At 36.3% G+C, this 27,401-nt stretch overlaps 3 protein-coding genes across 9 annotated transcripts in view; 2 read left to right on the plus strand and 1 right to left on the minus strand.

The window, feature by feature from the left end:
• The first annotated feature begins 2,884 nt into the window (after nt 1-2,884).
• LOC117290290 (mediator of RNA polymerase II transcription subunit 21-like) lies at nt 2,885-4,614 on the plus strand. Its single transcript, XM_033771599.1, has 3 exons — nt 2,885-2,971; nt 3,552-3,776; nt 4,368-4,614. The coding sequence occupies exons 1-3, from the start codon at nt 2,930-2,932 to the stop codon at nt 4,587-4,589; spliced, it is 489 nt and encodes a 162-aa protein (XP_033627490.1). The 5' UTR covers nt 2,885-2,929; the 3' UTR covers nt 4,590-4,614.
• On the plus strand, nt 4,563-7,134 carry LOC117290288 (protein C15orf41 homolog). The gene has a single exon (XM_033771598.1). The coding sequence runs from the start codon at nt 4,586-4,588 to the stop codon at nt 5,435-5,437; it is 852 nt and encodes a 283-aa protein (XP_033627489.1). The 5' UTR covers nt 4,563-4,585; the 3' UTR covers nt 5,438-7,134.
• Nucleotides 7,135-10,171: 3,037 nt separating this feature from the next.
• The window catches only part of LOC117290250 (calcium/calmodulin-dependent protein kinase kinase 1-like), a 57,967-nt gene continuing 40,737 nt past the window's right edge, over nt 10,172-27,401 (minus strand). For all 7 annotated transcript variants that reach the window (XM_033771545.1, XM_033771538.1, XM_033771543.1 and 4 more), the window contains exons 9-16: nt 26,852-26,940; nt 23,264-23,337; nt 21,929-22,108; nt 20,130-20,203; nt 15,885-15,972; nt 14,137-14,265; nt 13,519-13,655; nt 10,172-12,532 (exon numbers count right to left, since the gene is read on the minus strand). In XM_033771545.1, coding sequence (XP_033627436.1) covers nt 12,508-12,532; nt 13,519-13,655; nt 14,137-14,265; nt 15,885-15,972; nt 20,130-20,203; nt 21,929-22,108; nt 23,264-23,337; nt 26,852-26,940 — 796 coding nt within the window. In that variant the 3' untranslated portion in view covers nt 10,172-12,507. The remainder of the gene's footprint in view (nt 12,533-13,518; nt 13,656-14,136; nt 14,266-15,884; nt 15,973-20,129; nt 20,204-21,928; nt 22,109-23,263; nt 23,338-26,851; nt 26,941-27,401) is intronic.

Below are 27,401 nucleotides of genomic sequence, written 5' to 3' on the forward strand. Positions count from 1 at the left end.
GCAAGATATAAACTCGTCTCTTTGATCTTCACAAGATGTGGTTTGACCACGAAGCAAGGAAGAAGGGATCCATGCTCTGATGAGGTCAAGGTGTGGCCACGATGTATCCCAAGCATTGAGTTTGGGTTGACTTTGGTATACATGCAGGGAGCCTTCAGTCTTGGATAGGGAGCCTTCAGTCTGGGGCAGGGATGCCAGATCAACCCACTAGTGGCGGGAGGGTGGTTTGGCTCGTCATCTGTCTTGTTAGATCTCCCCGTTCTACTGTGGTCTTGATTTCAAATCCTGCAGGACTGAAGGTATCCAGTTTCTTCTGCATGCTGCTGATTTGATGTAGCTGTTGCGTTTAAATGCAGTCAAAGTTGTGTACATCACAATGAATTATACCAAAGTCACAAAGTTTTTAGGGCCAGCACGCTGTATGCAACTGCCTGTCTCTTTGGCCGAGTTGTTCTCATTTCTTTTCACAGCTGAGATGACACTGGATATTTTGCAGTCAAACGAGTCACACTGACAAACATAAGTAAGCTGAAGTCTTAAGAAGTGTTCTAGAATAGACTCAAGATGAGATACAACAAAGATGCTAATATGTAGACAACAAAGATTGACAACAAAAATACAACCACAATAAGCTTACACTATGATATAAAAAACTGTGGCACTTTTAATGATTTCACAATTCCTTTATTTCAGCCTGTCTCATAAAGTGTTTACCTAAACAATAACCAATCCATCCCCCCCCCCCCCCCCGCAAAAAAAAATTCTCACCCATGAAAACAAAATCTTCACAGTTAAATCTAACCCGGTGTCTGGAGTCACGCATCCATTACCACATAATTAATGAAGATACCATCCTGACTTTTTAAAGAAACCACACACATATTTGAAAGATCAACTACATTTGAAACTAGTGACTATTTCTCTCTTAATTAAACACTTAATGCGGGGTGTTTTGGCCAAGTCAATTTAATAACTTACCAAGGTGCAATTCAATCAGTTATTATTATTATTTACCTGTACATAGAAATGTGATGCGATCAAGCAAAATAAGTCGTTTGTCTTTTCTTTTTTTTTTCTTTTTTCTGAAAAAAGCAAAGGCTAGATTGAGCCATAGATTAAGCGCAATCTTGACAGGAAAAAAAGTCTAAAAGTAGCGCTTAATGCCAAAAGCAAAAATCTAAAATCCACATAAAGCAGGGATGCCAGAGACTCTTTCCTTTATAAAACATAAAGAAAAAAAAGAAAAATTTGTCTTTTGCACCAAAAATACTTTACAGGATAATTGGAAAGAACAAGACAATGCAAAAACTCATTTTGAGTAGGGAGAGTCACTACCAATAGAGGGCGCCCTCGCGCGGCATCACTCATGTTTTTTGCGGCAAGGTCGCGTGGTGTGTAGCGCTCAGTCTGGTTTGAGACATGCGCAATATAATGGATTTTATTTGATGTTACATGGTTCATTCAAGGCGGGGATTTTCCAAACTTTTACGGGCTGGGTTCACGCTATGCATGCAGTTGATATAGTGATTGGCCAACACGCTATGCTTAAACAAAATACCAAACAAAACACAATATTTGACTTAGTTTTGTAAAATTTATTATAATAAACAAATACAATTATACAAAAATTAATTTAAAAAATTAATCAAACAAATTTAATTCATCTGTTTATATTTATAATCTTACATGCATTTGTATGCTACATAATTTAATTACAGTTACAAAAAATCACACTTTTTGTTAAAGAAAACAATGACAAATTGTTGAACTTTGATCTGGCGTAACTTGGGTTTGCATGACCCAACCCCAACAAATGAGGTGTCAAATTGAATGTCTCCAAGAGACCTATCCAGCTATGAAAAAAATTAATCTATAATCAGATGTTGTTTTAAAGTTTAGTGAATCTCCCCTTGTTGAGCTTTTTAAGTTTTAAATTTCATAATCAAACTATGTTTGAATGAACGAGAAACACATAAAATAGACCTTCATCATTTTCTGATTGTCTAATTCTAAACATACACTTTTTAATTTTAATTTTAATCTGGTCCAAAACAGAACACTTCTTAGATGTTCATTTTACAAGGAACAAAATTATCAGACGTTGTTTTAAAATTTAGTGAATCTCCCCTTTTTGTTGAGCTTTTTAAGTTTAAAATTTAATTAATAATCAAATTATGTTTGATTTTGAACAAGAAACACATAAAATAGACCTTCATCATTTCCTAGTTGTCTGAACATACACTTTTTAATTTTAATTTTTATCTGGTCCAATACAGAAAACTTCTTAGATGTTCATTTTACAAGAAACAAAATAACCACACCACCTTTTTACAAAAACAAAATACCGCCACGGTGATTTAAAGTGCGCCCTCTTTAACCTTGACAGCCTGAAAACTTTAATCAATGAGACACAAAATAAATAGTTTTCACTCTTCTAATACACCTTCTGCAAAGCATTTTTTGCAACTTCATTAACAAACATTATATGAGAATACGTACCTTGTCAAAACAAGTGCTGGTGGAAACAGATTGGGTTCCTCATAAAGTGAGTTTTAAGCACTTTTCCAGAGAGTCATTTCAGCACTTCTCACGTTTTTCTTTCGGCCATGCTGGAAATTGTGACGTATTATCACATGACACCGAGGGCGCTGTTAACTCGAATAAAACACAATATTTTAAGATATTGAGACTTGGTGAGGCATATGTAAACTGAACAATAATACAATATTGAGTATGTTTTTTTTAGTTGACCTTTCGTGTAACAAAAACTCTTGATTTCGAAGAGCTTTCAAAAGTAGCTGGAGTGTGCTGGACGCCCCCAAGGAAAACCAAAAAAACCCAAACACACACGCCCACTCTCCCCTAGTAATGCAAACAGCGCCACCAATCGTTCAGTCCATGAAACTGACGGAGACATGAAAATGAAAACATGGCTGACAGAGTAACTCAATTACAAGACGCTGTCAATCAGGTATTTCTTTGTTATTTTATAATACTTGGGAGATATTGCATTCATACAATAACATTAAATGGGCTCTTATATTGTGTTGACTTGTATTGTATTTCCCAGAGACCGTTTTCACAAAATACCGGAGAAAATAAACGATAAAATTGTTGCCCAATTTTCGGACATTACTTCCTTGGTTGGCTGTCTGACAACAACACTGCTGCATGCTAGTGCAGGGGTGGTTCTACATGTTATATTGTAATCTAAATCAGTGCAGATAATACAAAGAGCAAAGTTTGAACGATTGATGGAAAGTTTACATGTATGTATCTTGTTCTTGCCACCACTTTCCTACTAAATTTTACCGAATGGAATATGTTTTTTATTTATTTATTTGAATTTGATTAATTATTATAAATAATTTATTTCATGAATAAAGAATCATTGAGGAATGAGGCCACACTCTAAATCATACATGTAGCTGCCAAGCTTCCTGGCTGTAAATGATTTACATTACAATTATTAGTCATGACAAAAGGAAAGTAGTTCTTCATAAAGCATTCTAAACCATATTTATAACTTCCTGTTTTCCCCATGTTTACAGCTTGCAGAACACTTCTGTAACAGCATTGGTGTCCTTCAGCAAAGCGCCACACCAGCCAAGTTTCCTGGCTTTGAGAAGCAAGGAGTAACGCTTCAGCAGGAGCCTGGACCTGGTCCGCAAGAGGACTACACCCAGCTGTTTGCTCAACTCATTGCTAGGACGGCCAAAGATATTGATGTTCTAATTGACTCGCTGCCGAGTGAAGAATCAACTGTTGAACTTCAGGTCAGAATGAATATCAGAATTTGATTTGGAATATTGATCATTTATTTCGACCCATATTTGATAAAGATGTAAGCTTTTAAAGGTGACAAGTAAAATATCAACTTTGTGCTGTATGTAGTTAACAACTTACCGGTAAAAACATCATGATTAGTTTACTTTTGATTCCTCTGCAGCAAATTTTGTTTAGATGTCAAGTACAAATACTGCCATGATGTTATTTCCAATAACCCAAGCAACAGGGTTGCCTAAAATTACATTACATAATTCTTGAGGAAACAATAACCTTGTTGTTTGTGTGCAATTGTGCTTGATCAGTTTTGCTTCAACTATAAAGGTTCTGACATTGTTGATCAAGCATTATGAGATCATGATTTAGATCATGTATATATGATACATGATTTTATAATGCTACTTACAATAACTGGACAATAATTGTTGCTTTCTTAACGCCACTTATCTTACAAAATAAAGTGTTACATTTACGTTATGCAGGATTTGTGGTGTGCGCGTTAATTGATATTCTAAGCATTAAATGATCGTAACTTTGTGCCTTAACCATTTATTCAATTTTGTGCTTTTCTTCAATTACAGCAAGCATCCTTGAAGCACCTTGAGGTTGAGAATCAGGAGGCAGCCCATAAGCTCGGTGAGGTAGTACAGAGAGGCGAGGCACTCCTTGTGAGGATACAGGAGGCACTTGGTGATATCGCCGAGGCTCAACTCAGAACACAGAGTGCAAAGACGGCTAAACAGACACAAGAAGCAACAGCCGTTAAGCAGGAAGAAGAGACGGTTGACACTGTACAAAGATGAAACGCAGCGAGTATAAAGAGATCATTCAGTGCTTTGAGACACAACAGTGTGATGGCACAACAGAATCTTTGGCAGAGGTCAATAAAGTGTTTCCAACAGTGTCCCACAACACACTAATCAGTATTTATTCTCAGTATGTCCAACTAAAGACTAAGAAGAACTATAGCGTCTACAGCTCCCCGTACAAAGCGCAGAAGTATTATGCTCAGTACAAGCAGCGCAGCTCAGACTCGTCCAACACCCAAGGCATGATATTAGTGCAGTTTGCCAACCAGCTTGATCTGAGCCCTGCGCTTCTTGCACGTGTCATAGTGGAGAGGTATCTGTTTCATCTTTCTGGCGGTGAGGCACCAGTCTCTAAGAATAGACTGACTAAAATGCTACGTGATCCTTGTCTGATAATGGACCCAGCACTCTCCCTTGAGGTACAACAGTGTTCATTAGTGGATTCCAGTTATGGACCAGTAGTGGACAGTATTAAGCATTCCATTGGAGAAGAGCTGGAAGTCCACTTGAAAAAGACCCTCCAGGATCATCATCTGGCGTTTCTAGACGAAGACGATATGAGAAAGAAAGGTTATGACAAGACGCCGGATATTAAACTCCAAGTGCCAATAGCTGTTGGAGGAAGGATTGTAAATTGGATTGAAAGTAAAGCACTGTTTGGTGACGACCACAGTCATGAGAATTACATGAAAGACCAATTATGGAGCTATGTAAATCGTTTTGGTTCTGGTCTGGTCATTTATTGGTTTGGTTTTATTGAGGAGCTTGCAACAAGTTCAGAGCAAGGCATTATCATAGCTAATGACTTCCCCAAAACATTCTCGATATTGACTCCAGCATAATCTGAAACAGAATTACGAATTCTCATAAACAATTCTTTAAAGCAATGTCCTGTTGCAATTTTCAAACAAATTTGGTTTTTGATTGGACTGGTTAAGTTAAGTTTATTTCTTGGCCAACATGTTAAACAATGTAAGTTGTAGTCGATTGATGCAGACCTGGAATTTCATTTGTCAGAGGGCAAGGCCATTTTAATTTTGTAAAGGGCACTTCCATCAGAAAATCCTAGTCTGTGTGAAACTTTCGAAAGGGCACCAGGGACAAGACCATGGCAACAGAGGTCGTGACCTCTGTGTAATTCCAGGCCTGTGATGATGGTTTTAGGTTTTAATTACTTGTAATAAAGACATTACCACACACATATATTTCTTTCACCATTATATGTGCATTTTTTATTTAATAACTTGGTTGGTTTAAGAGTCTTCATAAAGACGCTTGAAATTTAACACTTGAAAAAATAGAATAAATTTTCTTAATTACGTCATGTTTTTCACATGAGAAAGTTAGCGAAAAATAGTTGTTTATAATCCTTCACCTGTATTTGTTATATAAATTTTACATTCCTGTCCCTTTTTTGAGTTAAAATTCATGTTTGCTTTCCTTTAAACAAAAAGCGCTGCCAGCAAAAAAAAAGTGTGGCAAATTTACAAAAAAGCTTGTCTCTACACTGCGTGGTCGAATAACCAAATTTACACTTGTTTTGCTTTATTTTTCTAAGCATAAACTAAACTCTCTTATTGAAGCCTAAAATGTTGTGTGTATTGGATGTACATTTCCTATAATTGGTCCAAGGTACATTTTTTGCAATGAGATAAACTTGATGAAGCTGTACATTTTCTTTTGCAAATCCAAGACAATAAAATCCCTAGTTTATGTTGCTGTAAGGTCAACTGGTCAAAAGAAAAACTGATTTTTTTAGTAAAATATTTTCAAGTTTTCATTTTTAAATAAGAAAGATTCACTTGATATCTTTTGAATGTAAACACTTGGGATTTTAAGTAGGAATACAGTGGTATACATGTACATGAGCATTATTTCAGACTAATGCTTGATCAAATTTAAACATACATTGTTAATAACTACACACAAAACGAGATGAAGTTGAGAAATTACATTGTACATGTAGACATTAAACAGTGGACGTAATCTGTTGAGCATCAGTGCACAAATACATGGAGAGCCTGGTTTGTTTGCTTATTAGTGTAAACAAATGTGTACAAATTGCTTTACCCCCATTTTTATAATTCAGATATGGATCTGTGGCTAGAGATTACGTTTAAAAAACAAAACTAAATACTGTCTTACATGTATTTATGGACAATTCTTCAGCACACATCATTGGCTGCAGCTACATGCCAATAAATTGGCCTACTCACTTGGCTGCGACACAAATGAGCTTAGATGTAGATCATATATTGAGGTTTGCGACCAACATACACTTCAGTGTTCACATTCATGTAGCCACATGTTCCATCGTGCGGTTCTTTTTTTTTGAAACCGTTAGGAATAAGCACAAGAGTGTGTTGACACACGAAGACATTCGTAAAAACACCTGTGAGAACAGAAAGCTCTGTGTTGCAGTCACTGTCCTGTACACTAAGAAAATAGCACTGTGTGGTTGTATGTAAGTCCACACAGGGTTTCAAGTCCTTACATTATGTAGACTTCTATTGTTCTTAGGTCCACACTTTGTAATGTAGTGTAAAACACAGTGTTTTGAGTTTAGATAATGATCAGCAAATGTGTGTCGCAGGGAGAAATTACCCGGCAGAAACACCTACATGTGTTTCTACTCAAGCCAATATGCTTCAAGTGTGTACAGTTATATAAAAAAAAGTATGCACTAAAATAAAAGCAGCTCTATTGTCCCTCTTTGTTTCTTCACAGACCACAAACTTCACTTCTGTCTCAAAAATATCGGGTACATAGTTATCATTAGCACTTATGAATTATTGCAACTTGTCAGGTTTTGTTACTTTTACATAATATGACAGTTTTCTTCCAATGAAACACTTCAAGGACATAATAAGATTGCTTCCCCTTAATAAAGTAAATGTAATACTTCATATTATAGAAACTCAGAACAGACTGGACAACGGCCTTATAACCGACATGATGATATAGAAACACTCTAGAAGTCATATTCTTTTTAACACTTTTGTTTTCAATAAATCTGTTGAAATTACTGAAAATAAAACTTTCTTTTTACAAAGAACAATTTTGGTCAGAGCACACTTTCAGCATTGGCTTATGCTTCATCAGCCATTCAGAAAACTTCAAGCTTAGAGTAAACAGTAATGATGTGGCTACTGGAAAAATAGCCAGAGCCAGGTTATAAAAAAATCTTCACGTGAATGTCAACATATAATCTCAGTTCCAACTAAGAATTTGAATTTCAAAGTAGTAATTTCTTTACACCAACCAGTTGGGAATCCATCCCATTTAAGAAATTTTGAGCACTTGATGAGATGATATTAATTATTTCACAGTTCAATATAAATATAACATTATTTACATATGTACTTTCATGGTTGACCCGGACAATAGAGTCAAAAAAACAATATTTTGGTCCAAAGCTTGATACATGTATGTCCAATATTTTACATGCAGGTTATTATATAGGAGGCTATTAAAATAATTTATATACCACACACAGATTCTTGTCATTTGATTAATGGAATACATGTGTAGCATCATGTTCCATTTTTTATATATGTATTTTCTTTGCCATGTTTACTGCCACGAGTCCTATATGGATAATTATTGTACAGCACCCATTAATCCACACAGCCCAGGGTTGTGTCATGGTGAACAAGGTTGGTGTCTAGATGGAGACGTTCCCGTTGCTTGAAAGATTTTTTTTATTTTCAAATAGAGCCATCAGATTTGGGGGACATGAGAAGTGTCCATGCCTATTTTCGTGTTTCTTGTAAAAAAAAAAATATCACATGACAAAGATCTCTATGTGATTTATATAAAACAAATACTGAAAACGATCCATTCACGCATTGTCCCAGAATACAATCACTTGGCGAAAATTTGGTTTTTCTATTTCACTCGGGTTCGCCCTGTAAAAAGGAATAGCTCAGATTCGCCTCGTTTATATTCTGTGACAATGCACCATGCAATAAATATTTGACGGTGGCTTCATTGGAAAGACTGAGGCTCTACCATCACAGCTTACCGTTAAACCTTAAATTGGCAACAGAATTGTTACTTGATCATGGCCATACATACATCAACAATCATAACATAAAATAAGTCTTATAAAAGTAATTGATACAAGTAACCCAATAGTGAAGAAATTATATTTTTGCAATCCATCTGGATTTTGGAACCGATATTTGCATTCCCAGCAGAACAGATCTTCCGAATAAGTAAAAATGAATCTATACGGTTCAACATATAAAACAGAATGTATTTTGTGATTTGTTTTTGTTCCCCTAATCCAGAAATAGTGTATGAAGATCTTCATGAAATATTGATGTTTTTTTAATGGACATTTAAAGGGTTAGTAAATAAAGGTAAGGTATGGCAGAAAAGAAAGTGGTTAATATTGATGAGAAGAATATGAAGTGTTTTGTCTCATTTTTAGTTAAGTCAAGATATTTAATAGACACACAACCACTGAGGTGAGAATTAACATTGCCATATCAAATCTTCACCATCAACAACCCAAAGAAGATAGTTATGATACAAGATTTTCCATTCCACACCTATTGAAAATAAAATTAAAAATCACATTCTAAAGGAAAACTAACAATTTCTAAATGAACACTTATTAAAGAGTTTGCAATAAATTAAACAAGCATGCCTGAATTGCCACATCATATTTATCGCGCTTTCTTTTGTTCTATGCAATAATAACAATTATAATGCCAGCATCAATTAAAACCTGCAGCAATTTTGTAGTATAAATAAAAATCAGCTGATCACTGAAAAGGAAACAGCTTCCCACTATGGGAGGAGATATCCCTGTATAATGTAGCCCGGCTCCCACTGCTCTCTCAAGAGATACATAGATTGCAAGATGTTAAAGGGAAGGTACACGTTTGGGAATTGTCAAAGACCAGTCTTCTCACTTGGTGTATCCCATCATAAGCATAAAATAACAAGCCTGTGAAAATTCGGGCTCAATCGGTCATCAAAGTTTTGATTATTTTAGTGATCATCGATTATTTTAGTGAGAAATTACATCTTTCTCAAAAACTAAACGTACGTTACTTCAGAGGGAGTTGTTTCCCACAATGTTTTATACTATCAACAGCTCTCCAATGCTTGTTACCAAGTCAGTTTTTAAGTTAATATTTGTTTTGAGTAACTACCAAACGTGTACCTTCCCTTTAACAGACATGGCTGTACAAAGTTGAAGTCTCGGTTTTTTGGTGAATTTTGTTTGTCTATCTTCTATGGTTGCCTTGGCAGTAGTTTAGATTCTTAACATACATGTAGGTAGGGTTAGAGACGTACATGTACGTCTCCTTACAGGCACTGGACACAGATGGTAATTGTCAAAGACCAGTGTTCCCACTTGGTGTATCCTAACATGCACAAACGAACATCTGCGAAAATTTGGACTCAATTGGTAATCGAAGTTGCAAAAGAATTAAGAAAGAAAAAACAAAACCCTTGTTGCACAATAATTTGTGTGCTTTCAGATGTTACATGAGAGGGGGGCTGTTTCTCATAATGTTTTATACTCTCAATAACTCTCCATTGCTTGTTACCAAGTAAGTTTTTACGCTAACGATTATCTTGATTAATTACCAATCGTTTCCAGTGCCTTTAACGTAGGTTGTACATGTACTTTAATTTCCACCTTATCTTTCTGATGGTCAATTCCATGGCAAATCATGTTACTTTCAGTGTCCAAAGATCTTTCGCAGAAAACACCTTTTCATATTTATTTTAAGTAAAACTGAACAATGCACTGAGTGCAATTTCAACAAGCTAAAAGTAGCACTTGCTACTCCTTTCTAGGACCACAAACCTCCATATTGCTACAACATATCGCCGCCTCTGTGCTAGAAGGTCTTACTTGCAATTTCATACTCATAAAGGTCAATAAATGAAAATGAAAATTGATGTTTCCTTTTGCGTAACAAATACTCTTAAGACCACTCTTGATCAATAAACTTCATTAAGCTCAAAAAGCTCCAAACTGTGTAAAAGCAAATTTATGAAATCATGTTAATTACAAATGGCCTTATGATCCTGACATACGTATGCAAATAAGTTTTCCAACTTGATGTCTGATGTACATTGCTTTAACCAGAAACTCATACATCCAAGGAAATGCAAGTATTTTAAGGAATGTTTAAGACCATTCATGTTGGTTTAAAAGAGTACCCACCGAGAAAATATCTCAGTAAGTTCAAAACTTTAATTTGTTCTCTGTAAATTCTGGACCCAAAACATTGAGAGTTCAAGTTTAGTATCAAAATCTGTACAAAGACCTCAACAGTTTGATCAAAAGAAAATATTGTTAGTAGAAATCCCCCAGAGAAAGCATTATCTTCTTGTGTATAAAAATGAGCGATCCGCACTCATAAACATCAAGTAACAAAATGAAATACTTTTAAAATTCAATATCTTTTAAGATTGCAAGGAAAATCAAATTCATATTTGGTATCGCAGTGTTTCTGTTCTTCATTTACAGCAACAACAAAAAAGGAATGTCACATCTAAAGATTTATTTTGTTACCTTCCACACTCTAATTCTTTTTCTACGTATACTACATGTAACATCTCCATTAATTACAAAATGTAACTGATATACATCTTCCCATCAAAAAAGGAACAGGCACTTAATTGGGTGGGGCGTAATGGCCCATGGTGGAACACCATAATATCATTTTAAAACGGCATTATGATGCAACATGCCTTTTACATGAGCTGTCCATTCGTCAGCTGTTCCTCCCACTGATTTCTTTTGTAATTGGTCAAGTCTACTATGGTTGGGTGATTTTGGTCAAACAGAAATTTGATTTTTATGTTCTGAATAGACAGGACCCAGACAAGATTAATAGGTGTAAACAAAAAGCTTAAAATGTAAGGCTTGTAGGAACGTACATTCATCCACTGTATGATACATGTACATGTACTTGATGTCAGGAGTTACATTGCTGGAAAGCTCCTTTAAAGAACTTTTGAGATTGGCCACAATAACTCGGAAAGTATACATCCTTTTCAAAGAGTGGGTGTGCTGACATTGAATTACTTTGGTCATTAAACTTAATGTATGAGCAGTGAATCTGCCTGGGCACTCAGCAGCCCAACTGGTTTGTGCATGATCTGAATCAGCATGGAGATAACAGGTGTAAGTCGTCAGATGAAAAGGATGTTTCACTTTAGCCTCTTTCTTTAATGGAGCTTTCCCATAATTATTTAATTAAGTTCAAAGTACCTGATTACATCTGAGCAGCACTGGGTACCGGTGACATAATTTGGTCAGGGTATGAATAAGCGATTCTATAAAACAGAATCATTACTGGGGAAAAAAAGGTTACAATCCTTTACTGTAACCAAACTGCTAATGGCGCAACAAGCTGATGATGCAGTTTAAATCTCACCACTTGACCTTTATCATGGTACGGCCATCTTGCTTTTCTTCTGTTTGACTCAATGTAACCAAACCGAGGCTTGAAGGAAAAGATAGTCTGGTTCCTTTCACGGTGTGAGAATAGAACTGCTATTGTTGTATGCAGGGTTCATGATACAAGAGACCACAGCATGATACTGGTCTTTACTATGCAAAGTCACTAGCCAAGTTTTATCCGATGCACCTGCAAAACGTTTATTGTTGATCAACATTAATTACACCAGGAAGTCCCCCAAGAGGGCGCTCTTTCAACCTGAGATGCATCTTTGCAAAACTAGTGTCAAGTTTGCACATCAGCATCAATTGCTTGAAAAAACACATGGCTAGGCTAAAGTCAATGCACACTCCAGACGCAGTTCAGCTGCAAGGCCTGCATAGCTCATTTTACAGAAACCAAAGAGAATGGAACTAATGAGCTCCCTTCTACAGTGGCATTCAGATCATTGGTGAATCTCCAACCTCCCATGACAATCATGGTAGATCGTTCGATGAATGCCTGCAACAACGAGAAGAAATTTACAAAAAAATTAAAAAATTGTTTCAGACCCGTAGTGATTTTTGATATCCAACTCACTATGAAGCTTTTTGCTTAAAGGCAGTGGACACTATTGGTAATTACTCAAAATAATTATTAACATACAACCTTTCTTGGTGACAAGTAATGGGGAGAGGTTGATGGTATAAAACATTGTGAGAAACGGCTCCCTCTAAAATGCCTTAGTTTTCGAGACAGAAAGGATTTTCCAAAAATTTGATTTCGAGACCTCAGACATGTCAGATTAGAACTTGAGGTCTCAAAATCAAACATCTAAATGCACACAACTTCGTGTGACAAGGGCAGTATTTTCTTCCATTATTATCTTGCGACTTCGATGACCGATTGAGCTCAAATTTTCACAGGTTTGTTATTTTAAGCATATGTTGAGATACACCAACTGTGAAGACTGGTCTTTGACAGTTACCAATAGTGTCCACCGCCTTTAAGAAAAAAAAAAAATGTACATTGTACATGTGATAACTTGAATAAAAAACAAACAAGGCCCAATTCCATGGTTTGGCTTACCACAAAATTATGTGCTCATAAATTCTAGATTTGACTAGAGGTCATTTGTCTTAATGAATTAAATTGAAAAGGTACAGGCCAGGGAATGATGGGCGGCCCTTTTACACTTTGATCGATTTACCCCTGATCTACCCAGGCAAATGGCACACCCCAGGGAAAAGCCAACCCTGCTCTAGAACAGGGGTAAGTAATAAAACCTTAATGTGTTCTTGAAAAATGCAACTGGAACCCTTTGGAATAAGGACCTAGGCAGGGACAGTGTGAAAGAATGACAGGGAAACCGTGGGGTAAAACACTCCTGGGCCTCCCCAGGGCTAAAATCCACAAGGATAAGAGTACAGTGTACAAAGCTTTAGAGTAACTGGGGCAATGGCTTCAATGTACATGTAATTTCAGACTGGTCTGTGTCTCAAACTAACCTTGATAAGCTAGATGCCTTAACTTGGCTGTCGATTGGCTCCAATAAGACTCGCCCTGTTTTTGCGCTGTTGTGTCTCGATCTACTCTTGTAGGGGTTGGCGAAAGACTTGGTCTTCAACATATTTTTGACTAATATCTGAAACAAAATGAAATACATATTCAACTTACATGTACATGTAGATGATTGGTTTGATTGAAAACGTTAACTGAAGGAGATCCAATCAAGTAAGATTTAAATCTCTTTCTATGAAGATGATGAAGACAACCATAGCGTACTGATTGAAATGTCAAGTTGTTACATCACTGGCTCTTTTCAGAAACACCACAACTCTAAGTCACACGAGGCGAATTACAGGCAATCAGTTCCAGGCAATCTCCAAGAAAAAAATGCATTCACATTTCAATGTTCACATTTTTGTTCAAGGCGTAAGACATTGTTCAGAAATTATTCATGTGCTACCAAAGTGTAGCTTGCAATGCGGTTGGTTGCCTCCAAGTTGCCTGTAAAAGTTGCATCATGTGACAATGCCCGCGGAGAGAGATGTTCATTTACAGTGTACATTACAAGGTGTTACAAGAACTCAGATAATTGAAAATCAGTGATGATATGTACTCACAAGTGTCCTAAGCTTAGGCAGAAATGTGACACATGTATCCACTTCATCCTGGGATACTTCAACCAGGGTGCAGTTCTCCTCCTCTGTCAGTAGAGGCTCCTCTCCATCTCTGGTCACCCATGGGTGTACCTGAGAGGTATACAGGGGTTAAAAGGGCGTTGGGTTAAATGGGTAAAAGTAATGCATCTTGATGGAATGCGTTGCGTGCTAAGGTGTCAAGGACACAGCCCCTCCCATCGTACACGACTAAGTTTAGTTTAGTTCAGTTTATGCCGTTCTGTAATTACACAGCCTTCATTGCCCTGGTCTTGGCCTTGGTGCCCCTCAAATGATGCTCATATAATTGCAGATTTTCCAATGGAAGTACCCTTTTAACAATGAAATTCCTGGCCTGTTTAGCTTAGTTTAAACTTATTACATTTACAAATGTATTGTACAGAATACCATGTACAACGAGTGGTGCAAAGGAAAACTGGACAGGCACATACATGTAGGCAAACAGACACAGCCCCGTTACATGACAACCCCTTGTTCAAACATGTTAAGAAAAGAGAGGACTCACTCACAGGACTTGGGAAAGTACCGAGTATACAGTGCTTTTACACACATGGGCGCAAGTGTAAAACCAAATGCAATACTCTCTATCCCCAAAACAAATTTAACAGCTTACAAACGCACATACTGTTCAAGTGTGAAGCAAACACATTCAGAAAATTTTCAAAAAAAAAAAAAAAAATTCAATAATTTTATCAAATATGAAGTGCCAAAGTTAAGTAAGTAACACATTACAAATTTACTGAAAAACAAATGAAATGAACATAAAGAAAAATCTTGCTAATCTCTCTACATGAGTGCCCTTAGACAACAAACTTGGGGAAACCATTTAAATTTCAAAATGCTTTCCAAAAAGGTCAAGAGTTTTTCCCGCAGTCCTTGGAGCCCTGTTTTGAATATAAATCTCTGCCAGGCTGCTACTTTATTCAGTCTACATTCATTGCAACGGAAAGTTCCATTATTTAGTTTCTTTTTTTTCCCGGCCACATTAAGAAAGAAACGTGCATAGCGTAAGCACAGACACACTGTGGTCTAATACAGGGAATACTGATGAGCAGACGCTTTAATAAAGTAGTTGCCAATCATACTACATTTCAATATTCAGAGATAGCAATGACAATAACGACTGAGAAAAAAAGGCAGTACATTCTTCGATTTCAAAAGATGAAAAGGTTGTATTGAACACTAAGGGGCCATTCAGTTCAGAAAAGTCAATGTTCAAAATCATTGATGTTGTTTTCTACACAAAAATCTGGTCCAGAAAACAATTTGAGCTTTCAGTCTTGCGGACCCTTCCCCCCCCCCCCCCAAATTCAATCATGCATACAAAATAAATTATAACTAATTCTGAGAATGGGACAAAATAACATACATGCAGTGCACAGAAAAACAAAAGAAAATATTTGGAAGTACATATGAAAATGTTCTAGTAGAAATTGATATTTCTCGCATTGAAGTACCCTTTATTAAGGAAACAACTACTTTTACAACACAAGACCAAAGTATACAGGCCAAAGCAGGCATGATATTTGATCCTTGGAAAAAAAGTAGGACATTTTCTTGAGCACCAGGGCTGACCTTCTTGTGAAGGGTTTGGTAGACAAAACTAGGGCAAATTAATTATAAATCAGAGGAATATCGTCATGATCATGCCTAACTATTAATATGACCTGGGAAAGATCTTGACCATTTACCTTTATTTCAGGAAGTTTAATTCTCTTATCTGGATCCTTCTCCAGCATTTTTAAAATGAGATCTTTTATGCCATCTGGAATCGGTTTACTGCAATGAAAAAAAACCATCAACGATATATAATTAGAAATGAAATGCATAGCGATAACGAATAGCGTTTACAGATGGCTTCAAATGCTAACCCACATCCATAGGAAGTGTGCATTAAAGCTTCCCTGAAGACCAATATGTACAAGGCAAATAGGGAAACACACACAGCTACATTCAAGTCATTTATTTTCATGCCCAGAGTGTTTATGCTTCATAGATAATATACATGTACATGTACTAGTAATAATGTATCTGTTAACACAATCCTGCCACCATATTATTTGGAACTGTTGAAAAGCTCTGCCATTATTTCCTTACTGCATGGCAGTGAAAGTAATTAAAAACATTGCCAGTACGGTAGGCCTACAATAATCATACTCAAAATTGAGCAGGAATGTTGTCACTCTGAATCAAACACTGCTTTCTGAGATACTAAATGTAGCAAATGAGAAATATTACAATCATTTATGTCGAGTAATAAACCACAAGGGAGATGTATTTGGCAGATTAAAAGTGCCCCGAAAGCCAAAAGTTTCAACTTAAGGTGACTCAAAAAAATGATAATATCTACAACAATTTCATCTTCATCCAGGAAAAAAAAATCTATGGAAAAAAAAAATTAAACACAAATTCCTGATGTCTATTGTCTTTTCTGGTTACTGTAGGTCATTGAATACTATTTGATTGAATTAATGCATTGCTCCAAAAAACAAATGTTTCTAATTACAAAAAAGACAATATTTAATACACAATTTGTTCATATTCAGCTGGGGAAAAAAAATACATTATTTAAAATAAAAATTCTTGACGTTTATTCTTGTTAGGCCCTTGAATAATGAAGGATTGGAATGAATAATGCAGTGCTCCAACAGCTAAATGTTTCAAATTAAAAACAAGAAAATATTCAACTTGTTCATCTGAAAAAGATGAAAATAAATAAATACATAAAATAAAATATCCCCAATGTCTAGATTCTTTAATTGTTAGGCCCAACGAAGGAATGCAGTGATCCAGAAGCCAATTGTTTCTTATTAAAAACAAGACAATATTTATCACAAAATTTTTTTTATCCTAATCTGAAAAAAGCAACAAAAAAAGTTCCCGATGTCTATTCTTGTTAGGTCGTTGAATAATGAAGGCCAAAGTAAATATCAAGTACTCGCTAATTCCTCGTGACATTTAGGCTAGTATTTGCCCGAGGCAAACGCAAAAGCACATTCCGTCAACATGTCGCTGGTCATGTGACCCAAGGGTTTGCAGCGAAAAAGAAGTCTTTGCGGGACTCGAATAACACATCACTAGAGAGAGTCAAATAATTTCCTGGGACAATGAACAAATAAGTTGTGTTTTTTTGCCGTGTACAGTACAAACGTTTTAGACTTTCAAATTGTGGAAACATGGATGCTGTCACGACTGGTATTCCAGCACTACACATTGATTCATCATGTCGTTGATCGTTGGCCATGTGACCCAAGGGTTAGCAGTGAATAGGAAGTCTTTGTGGAACTTTGTACTACTCGAAAAACACATCATGTGTTTTGCAAGTATGTGTTTTTCAAGTGCAAATAATTTCCTGGCACAATGAACAAATAATTTGTTTTCCTTTTTTTTTTGTACTTTAGAAACATGAGATGCTTCCAACATTGTTTTTCGAAATAATTGACATAATTGATTCAAAATGTCGTTGATCATGTGACCCAAGGGTTAGCAGCGCAAAGGAAGTCTTTGTGGGACTTCGTGCTACTCGAAAAACACACCACTACAGAAAGTGCAAATAATTTCCTGGCACAATGAACAAATAAATTGGTTTTTTTTTTCTTGCACAGTACAGCGCTCGGATAACTGATTTAGACTTTTAAATTGTGAAACACGAGATACGTCCGCTATTGGTATTCTAGCACTACATAATTGACTCAATTTACCACTGGCAGGCTTATTGAGCGTCTACACCTTGTCTTTTTAAGATTAACCGTGTTGTACTGTTCATCCTAAGTTAATCCTTCAAAATCCAGCCTTTGATTTTGATTGATCGCTGCAAATCTGAACAACGATGCATGGCATGTGTACTAATCCAGCCTTAAACCTTTTTTTTAAAGAGAGACGCAGGATTTTTATTCATGGTTGATGGGCACTTATTTAAAGGCAGTGGACACTATTGGTAATTACTCAAGACAATTATTAGCATAAAACCTTACTTGGTAACAAGTAATGGGGAGGTGTTGATAGTATAAAACATTGTGAGAAACGTCTCCCTCTGAAGTAGCGTAGTCTTTGAGAAAGAAGTAATTTTCCACAAACTTGATTTCGAAACCTCAGAATTACATTTTCAGGTCTCGATATCAAGCATATGAACGCACACAACTTCATGTGACAAGGGTGTTTTCATTATTGTCTCGCAACCTCTGCGACCAATTGAGCTAAAGATTTTCACAGGTTTGTTATTATATGTATACGTTGAGACACACCAAGTGAGAAGACTGGTCTTTGATAATTACCAATAGTGTCCGGTGTCTTTAAAGCAAATGTAAGTTGTATAAAAATTATTATTTGGATTGTGTAAGCACCAAGTGTATACTTGCTGGGTTGATTACGTTCTTTTGAGAACTTCTTGCCGGTTATTCTACTACCACAGAATAAATAGATTAGATACATGTAGAGTAGATTTTCGAACTTAGCAGATTATATTACTGAACTCCTGGGTAGTAAAGAAGTCTGCAGAACTCCGCGATAGTAGACTTATACAACATAATCTTCCCAGCAAGTAGATGTACACATGGTGTTACCGCAAACCAATTATACATTGATACCTCACATTGCAATGACTCAAATCCCATAATGCTAATTCTTCAATTTAGCTTTACCAGGACATGGGCATCCATGGTATTTGCCATCCTCCCCCCCCCCAGTCCGAATATCTGTGTTTTTCAAATCTGTTGCACGGTTCACCTTATTTTCAATCCGTTTTCTGAGTTCCAGTCAGCTTTTTAACATTCAGTACAGACAGCCTGAGTTTGTTTGCTTTGTACTTCAAAGCGCTGGGAAAATGACCCAATGGTGAACTGTCAACAAGTCTGGAAACTGCTTTCAGCAAAATATAAAGGAGCAGTGCAACTTCGAAAATGTCTGTAGAAAAAATACATTTTAGCGGACTCTACAAAGGAACAAAAATTGTGGCAACAGCACAGAAGCATTTGTTTATGTTCATATGTTGTGATGAGTTGTGTTCTCCGATTCATTTCAGCACAATCATTTAAAAAAAATTATACATTACATGTATACACGTTTACTAATATTAAACAGTACATTATAAACATTAAAACAATTCCTAATACACAGTATGATTTAAGAGCAAAGTCTTCAGTTCTATATTGAAAATCTCTAAATAAACAATGTTCTAGATTGAGTTGAGTAGTTTACTCCAGAGTATATGACCAATGTGTGAGAAGGCCCGGTCACCACAATGGACTGTCCTGGGTCAATTTCACTAAAGAGAGTCTTCGGAGTTTACTCGCCCTAACTCGAGATAATAATGATAATAATAATAATAATAATAATAATAATAATAATAATAATAATAATAATAATAATAATAATAATAATAATAATAATAATAATAATAATAATAATAATAATAATAATAATAATAATAATAATAATAATAATAATAATAATAATAATAATAATAATAATAATAATAATAATAATAATAATAATAATAATAATAGTAATAATAATAATAATAATAATAATAATAATAATAATAATAATAATAATAATAATAATAATAATATCGAAGTCTTATATAGCACACGTATCTACCAGTCAAGGTACTCAAGGCGCTGATATACAAACTTTCAGAAAGATATGATATTAAAGTGATGAATTATGAGACCCAATTCAGTAGCACCTAAGGGTCTACAAGGTGCTACGGCGCATTTAGCAGCCACAGCCAGGAACACCGGGCGAACCCCTTGCGTTACACAACACATTGGACCAACGACTATAGGTCCCTTTAGAGATAAGACTCTGAACACCTTGTTAATCCACCCCTGGGTCGAGGAACAACTAGGATGGGCAAGGAGAGGATTCGAGGGGAGTGGGTGTATGAGGAGATGGGAGAGGGGGAGAAAGAGGTAGACAATTGGGAGGGTACTTACTTTTCTGGGAAAGGCAGCGGTAGATTCCTGATCTTGCTATGAAGACCCAGTATAAAATCATCTTGGAATGGTACCTTCAATCGAAAAATGAAAGAGATTTTGTTGACTATGAGCAAGGATTCTGCTAAATCATTCAAGGGAATAAGAGTATACAGATGTCACTAAATTAAACTAAGCACAACCAACACGCTGTGAAATTTGTAATATAATCAGCAGACAAATAATCATGAATAGCTCTTTCATCACCAATGGTGCGATGTCTTTAATTGAGTAATCTTTCACCATCCTTTACAAAATCAGAAAAGATTAGCGAGTGATTCCCGTCTAACAACAAAATTTCATTTGCTGTGTCCTTCCGTGTCCAGCTTTTTCTTTGCCACGGAATTACCTGAAGTAATTGGCTGAGGAGTTTTCGCATTATTATGCCGAGGGCACACGCTGTATGAAGATTGCGTTAAGATTTTCTGTGCGAGAAGGGAGCCCCCTGAGTCAGCCTTGGTGTCAAGAAATCATGAGATTATACACCTGCCTAATGCCGCACAGGTGTGACTTTCATCGACGTGCATTTTACCGGGTCACATTTAAATTATGTCTGCTGCATTAAATCTGTTTAGCTGGTCTGCATACATGTAGGTTGGGCATCTCAACAGAAACTCAAATCTACACTTTAATTCTTTATAATAATAATAATCGACTCATCGTGCTTTAAATATTGTTATCCCTGGTCACTGTGCCATGTATTCCATTCCTTTAAATGTAAAGTATACCTTGATTTTTCTGAAATGTTTGGTTCTTAAAGGCAGTGGACACTATTGGTAACTACTCAAAATAATTATTAGCATAAAACCTTACTTGGTGACAAGTAATGGGGAGCTGTTGATAGTATAAAACATTGTGAGAAACAGCTCCCTCTGAAGTGATGTAGTTTTCGAGAAAGAAGTAATTTTCCACGACTTTGATTTCGAGACCTCAGGTTTAGAATTTGAGGTCTCCAAATCAAGCATCTGACACACAACTTCGTGTGACAAGGGTGTTTTTTATTTCGTTATTATCTCGCAATTTTGCCGACTAATTGAATTCAAATGTTCACAGGTTTAATATTTTATGCACATGTTGAGATACACCAAGTTGGAAGACTGGTCTTTGACAATTACCAATAGTGTCCAGTGTCTTTAATGCCAATGGTAGATACATACAATAAGCCCTTTTGAGGTATGGCGGACGTGATACGCGCGTCACACGCGGCGCGACTTGCCACGCTCACCATGTTGGTGGTCATTAGGTTTACTGCGTCGCCTAAAATGCGCACTTCACTGAATAACACACGATCTATTTCTATGGTCAATACGCACAAATTTACCCAAACCTTATCGTGTTGTAGCATTGTGTCCGCCATATCTCAAAAAGGCTTATGAAACTCTTACGTGGAATTTTCATTTCAAAAGGTGGTAGTATTTTTGGGGGATATTGCAGAAAATCTGTCAACGCACGATGAAAAATCCATAAATTAAGTACACAATTCTGAGAAAAGTTTAATGCAGAAACAGCATACATGTACATGTAGGTCCATAGAATACATGCTTTACAGGGCACCGTACACATAAATACGTTGGCATCCACCGCCATAAAAATGCTAAGCAGGAAATATTGTGTAACAAATTTGCCATCCAAAAATTTGCCATGAGCATACACATTGCATGGTATTTTGGTTAATAACCCAGTTGTGCTCGGTAAGTTTTCCCGTGCTTAGCATTTTTTTAAAAGCTCATATGAAAAGGTCTAGATTTAAGGTTTCTCACCTGTCCAAACATGAAACAGTAGAGTGTTATCCCGATTGCCCAGACGTCTAAAGCCCGGCCGCCATATTTATTAGAATCCTCATGTAGTGTCTCAGGAGCCATGAATGCTGGCGTGCCAACTGTATCAGACAGAAGGGCGTCTATCCCTTCAAACCGGTCACTCACACCAAAATCTGCAATCTGAAGAGAGAAAAAATGGGGGGAAAAAAAAGAGTCTGAGACATTGTACAGTTAACAGGTTAAAGGCAGTGGACACTATTGGTAATTACTCAAAATAATTATTAAGTACAAAACATTGTGAGAAACGGAGAAAGAACTAATTTTCCACTAAAATATTTTAATTTGATTTTGAGACCTCGGAATTAGATTTCAAGCATCTAAAAGCACGCAGTTTCGTGAGACAAGGGTGTTTTTTTCTTCCATTATTATCTCGGAGGGTATATCTTTGGTAAATACTCAAAAAATTAATGATCATAAACACACAATTCAAGAGCACTGAGGAGCATTATAAAACACTGGTAGAAACGACCCCATTTTAGGTAAATGTAGATTTAGAGAAAGAGGTAATTTTGAATCGGAGAAAGGCTTCAGGCATCAAAGAATATACCTAAAAATGAAAATGATAATGTATATTTTTGTTTGTTTAGATGATCTTTCCATCAAGGGAACTCAGCAAACTCCCACAAGGGGATATAAACACCAAGCTGGCAACAGCCAATCTCTCTCATACATGCACTGGTATAACGTCTATGATTATGAATTGCACAAATCAAGAAATTGTGATTCAGTAACTAGACGACAATATTTATTCTAGTCATTGTGGAATCAGCGGTTAGCTGGGGGATTCGAACCCACAACCTTGAGATTGGAAGTCCTACAGTCTAACCACTTGACCACGGTGATTAAGATGAGTCAAATTAAACATGCTTGAATGAATATTCTTTTTTTCTATGCAAATATTAAACTATATAATCTTCCAGTACGAGCTAATCCACCAATCAGATGCTTGAAGAGGGGGGGATAAAAACCTATAAACTACTTCCTCTGTTTCTATTGCACAGTGCGTATAGTGAATGTCAATGCATCACGCTCCGTATACGGACAGTACAAAAAATTACATTCTAATTTTTGTGCGCTTCGTCGCGGAATAATGTTTTGAAATTTTAAACTTTGCGCGTTGACGTGAAACTGGAAGATAAAGTCGTTATAACACGCCTTTGGCCCCGTTGGATATACGTAGGACGCAGAAGCGCTATATTTTCCGTAATCCACTCGCGCTTGTGTGATAACTTATAATATTGGCAAGGGATTTATGGGAGAAAATTAAACGCATACCTTGACATGATTGTCTTCACCAAGAAGTAGATTAGATGGTTTAATATCACGATGAACAATCTTCTGGTAGTGCACTGTAAACAAACAAAATAAAGAAAAACGATATCGTGAATTAATGATTATAAAATGAGGTCAGCAATGTACAGCCTGGTTAATACTCAGGTTCATATTCATGGTTCAGAATTCGCAACATTTGAAATGTGCTCAACAATGTGACGTCAAAATTTGTATTCGCAGGAAGTATGACTTGGGCTCGAGTGTGCAAAAAAAAACACGAGCAAAAGTTAAAAGGGAAGGTTTCTGTTTAGTAATCACTTTTACAATTAATGGTAATACGCTTGCTTAGAAGCCTACAGCAGCTTTCGATAAGAAAGCATTTAAAGAAACATTTAACTTCAAAGTAATGTGGTTTTGTGAAAGAAAACAAATTAAGTTTTTTATGCCCCAAATTTTGAGTCTAAGACAGATTGTGCATTGTATATTCCCATTGTATCTTTATTCATCATTTTGCCTGTAAATAACCATTATGTTGACAAAAACTATTCTTCTTTGTGAAATGGCAAAGTCAGATTTCACCAAGTTATCTTATTCTGCAAAATAATGATAATAATAATAATAATTTGGGGGGCTAATCGTCCTTACTCGCAGCTAAGAGCTGAATTGCGAAGGACGCGGCTACAACGTGTTCGAGAAGCAGGCATGCAAGGGCGCATTCAGCTGCCAGCCACATCAACCCATTATGACCACGGAGCACAGCCAAGATCGAAAGTGTTTGATTTTTTCCTGAGGGAGGAAAACCGGATTGTCTGGAAAACCCTCGTGGCACAGCAGAGAACCAACGCACAACTCAACTCACATATGGCCCCGACCGGGAATCGAACCGGGGTCACCTTGGTGAGAGGCGCACAAGCCAACCGTGCCACCCAAAATGCACAATTGAAATGCATTCAATACTTGATTAATAGAACTCACACATAGCTTTTTGTCAGTAAAATTCACAAACATGACACAGACATAGAAACTCATCCACCCTAACAATTATTTTGAGAAAAACCTTGGAGAAACGAAAAGGTAATGATCATTAGGGAAACGATGATGTACTAAATTATTTAGTTTCCTAAAAAAAAACATCATCAATATAGGGCTCCTATATTAAATTTTGGAGTATCATGGCAGTAAAAATGCAAAATAATGGATGAAACACGATGCATGTTCCACCAATCAAATTACAAGCATCTCTGTGTACGGTAATTAATTATTCTGATCTGAAATTGAAAATAGCATTCCAGCTAGGAAACGTAAAAAAGGAAAAATTTGATTAAAAAAATACAAATGCTATCTTTTTGATAGATGTCCGTTTGTGATAACATTTTACACTCAAACAGCATGGACTGTGGACCCTTATGGTATGAATTATTTTGCAAATAAGCTAGAAGTGTAGGCTTTGGGTGGTTCGATAACTCATGTTGAGTGGAATAGCTGGTTTGACATTTAACATTTTTAAGGGTCAAATGGGGAAAAATTGTGTGTTGGTTAATAATACTGGCTTCTTAAACATGTGTATAGCGCACAATTGCCCTCACAGGTACCCATTTATGACCCTGGGTGAAGAGAAGCAATTAAAGTAATGCATCTTGCTGAAGCCCAGGTCAAAATTCCAGTTGAACCTAGTTAACTGGGGTCAACTGGTTCAACTGGAAAGTGACCAAACTCGTCCATTTTTCATATCAACCAACTGGTTTGGACTAGGTTTAACTGTGTTCAACTAGGTTGAAATTATAAACCAGTTGGTTTCTGTCCATTTTCCATATTAAACCAACTGGTTTTAACTGTGTTTAACTAGTTTATCAACTGGTTTCAACTAGTTCCAGTTTAACTAGGTTCAACTGGAATTTTGACCTGGGAGGACACAGGTGTCATGGCTGGGATTCGAACCCACACTCTGATGACCTAAACAGCTTTCTTGAAATTTGATTGCAATGTGCCTGTTATACAATGGCTCAACTTTTAAAAAATATTGCCGAAACAATAGGATGCTAAGCAGAAATAAGCAGATACCGGTCACAATTTGTACACATGACATGGAACATGTAGATTGGATGGTAACCAGGTAACGCCATTCTGCTAAGCATTATTTTGTTGTGCTGAAATAAGCAGCTCTATGAAACGGTGCCCAGTTCTTAAGTGTATTATTTGTGGTAAATTGGAGTTGTAGGATAACACTCCCTTTAAAATTAAATTAGCTCCCTTGGCAACCTAAGTTGTCTGTAGTCTGCGCCTTAAAGGCAGTGGACACTATTGGTAATTACTCAAAATATTATTAGCATAAAACCTTACTCGGTAAGCACACTACACCGTCTGACAAGGGTTTTTTTTTTTCTTTCATAGTTATCTCACCTCTTTTTTTCTGACTAATTGAGCTCAAATTTTCACAGGTTTGTTATTTCATGCATGTTGAGATACACCAAGTGAGAAGACTAGTCTTTGACAATTACCAATAGTGTCCAGTGTCTTTAACTATGGGCAAGTAACAGCAAGGCCATTATGGCCAGTTTGCTCATAATGAGATTTTCAGTTTAGCAAATGGGGCATTAATGACAAAGTATGACTGCTCTCAATATAACCCGTCATGCACCGTTTGTAAAGCCGTTCACATAATGTTCTTGCCAGGGGCATTTAATGAAACATCCTACATTTGTGTCGAGTGGGCTTAGTGCACACACAGGGAATTTAATGTCAGAGTTCCATCCTGTTTTTGCATTTTACATTGTTTATCAAATCTTGCAGTGGAAATATCATTGTAAGAAATAGTACATTGATTTTGCTGTCGGTCAAATTGTCATGTGCATTCATTCTGCAGGCATGGTAATTGGTACTTGAAAAAAAAGGAACTTTCTATCAAGTACAACGGTTAACTAATATGTACAGATAGGCTTTGAAAACTTTTCAGTCTGCTGAATTTATAATCACAATGGTTTTGAACTGATTTTTCAAAGGGTCAACCAATCAGAAATGAAGACTAAAGTAGGATAAACATTATGCCTCATTTTGTAAGCAATTTACCTTCAGCAAGATCATATCAAACAATTAGTATATTTATTGTTTTCCTCAAAATTTTCCTAAAGGTTCTATAACAACAAGTAAGTTTGTATTCAATTAGTTCTCCTCATTTAATGAGAACACAGTTCATTGAAAAACTAGCAACATCCGAAGACCCACTCACACCGTGGGGTGATCTTTTATTGAAAATGCAAAACATAACAATAGCTATAATGCACAGCTACAGTCATCTGTACACATTATTTTGTTCCCATTTTATGAACAACAAATTGAAAACCACTGATGCAGCAGTTAACTCAATATCATAATCTCAATTAACAATCGCCGGGTAAAATAAAATATGCTCGAGTTTGTTGAATACAACATCTGCAAAAAATTACTCAATACTAATCTGATGTTCATTTGGTGTCTTTGTAAGAAAGAATGTACCCAAGATTGTGGCTGTGCACGTAGACATTAAGCACAGAACGCAATTCAGTCCTCAAAAGAAAATAACCTGGTTTGACCCTAGAGTCTGTATCTACTCACAGTATTCAATGCCAAGAATGATGTCTCGGAAGTAAGTCCAGGCTAGCTCTTCATTCAATGCACAATCAGTAGGCACTTCCATTACGGCACTGAAAAGATACAAACATACATGCACATGTATGCACTATAAAAGAAACATGGTTTCTAGGGTAGACATCCATTAACAAAAGCTTATCTTCAGACTAAACAAAAGCCGTCTCAAACATGTCTGTTTAAAGGAACATTACAGAATTGGTAAAAAAAAAGGCGTGAAGATCACAGATAAACTTACACGGTCTAATCATGATAGTTTAAAAAAACATCCCTTGAAATATTTCTCCCTGAAATATCATATTTGATGAGAAACAAATAAAACTACTTTTCCGTTTGGAGTTATCGCCATGTGAACGTTTTATTCTTTTTTTTTTTTGCATTGATATCATGCAAAATGTGTAATTGGTTTTTCACTATTTTCTCGTGACCCAGATGGCCGATCAATTTCAAACTTCTGCAGACTTGTCAGCTTATGTATTGGATTACACTGCTCGCAATTGTTTTGTTTTAAGCAAAA

This window comes from Asterias rubens, chromosome 5, assembly GCF_902459465.1.
Source record: "Asterias rubens chromosome 5, eAstRub1.3, whole genome shotgun sequence".
Taxonomy (NCBI): Eukaryota; Metazoa; Echinodermata; class Asteroidea; order Forcipulatida; family Asteriidae; genus Asterias; species Asterias rubens.

Excerpts from the sequence above, each read along its gene's own strand:
- LOC117290288 (XM_033771598.1), top strand. The coding sequence starts at position 4,586 with ATGAAACGCAGCGAGTATAAAGAGATCATTCAGTGCTTTGAGACACAA.
- LOC117290290 (XM_033771599.1), top strand. The coding sequence starts at position 2,930 with ATGGCTGACAGAGTAACTCAATTACAAGACGCTGTCAATCAG. Across the intron at positions 2,972-3,551 it reads TACAAGACGCTGTCAATCAG|CTTGCAGAACACTTCTGTAA; the intron begins GTATTTCTTTGT and ends CCATGTTTACAG. Across the intron at positions 3,777-4,367 it reads AATCAACTGTTGAACTTCAG|CAAGCATCCTTGAAGCACCT; the intron begins GTCAGAATGAAT and ends CTTCAATTACAG.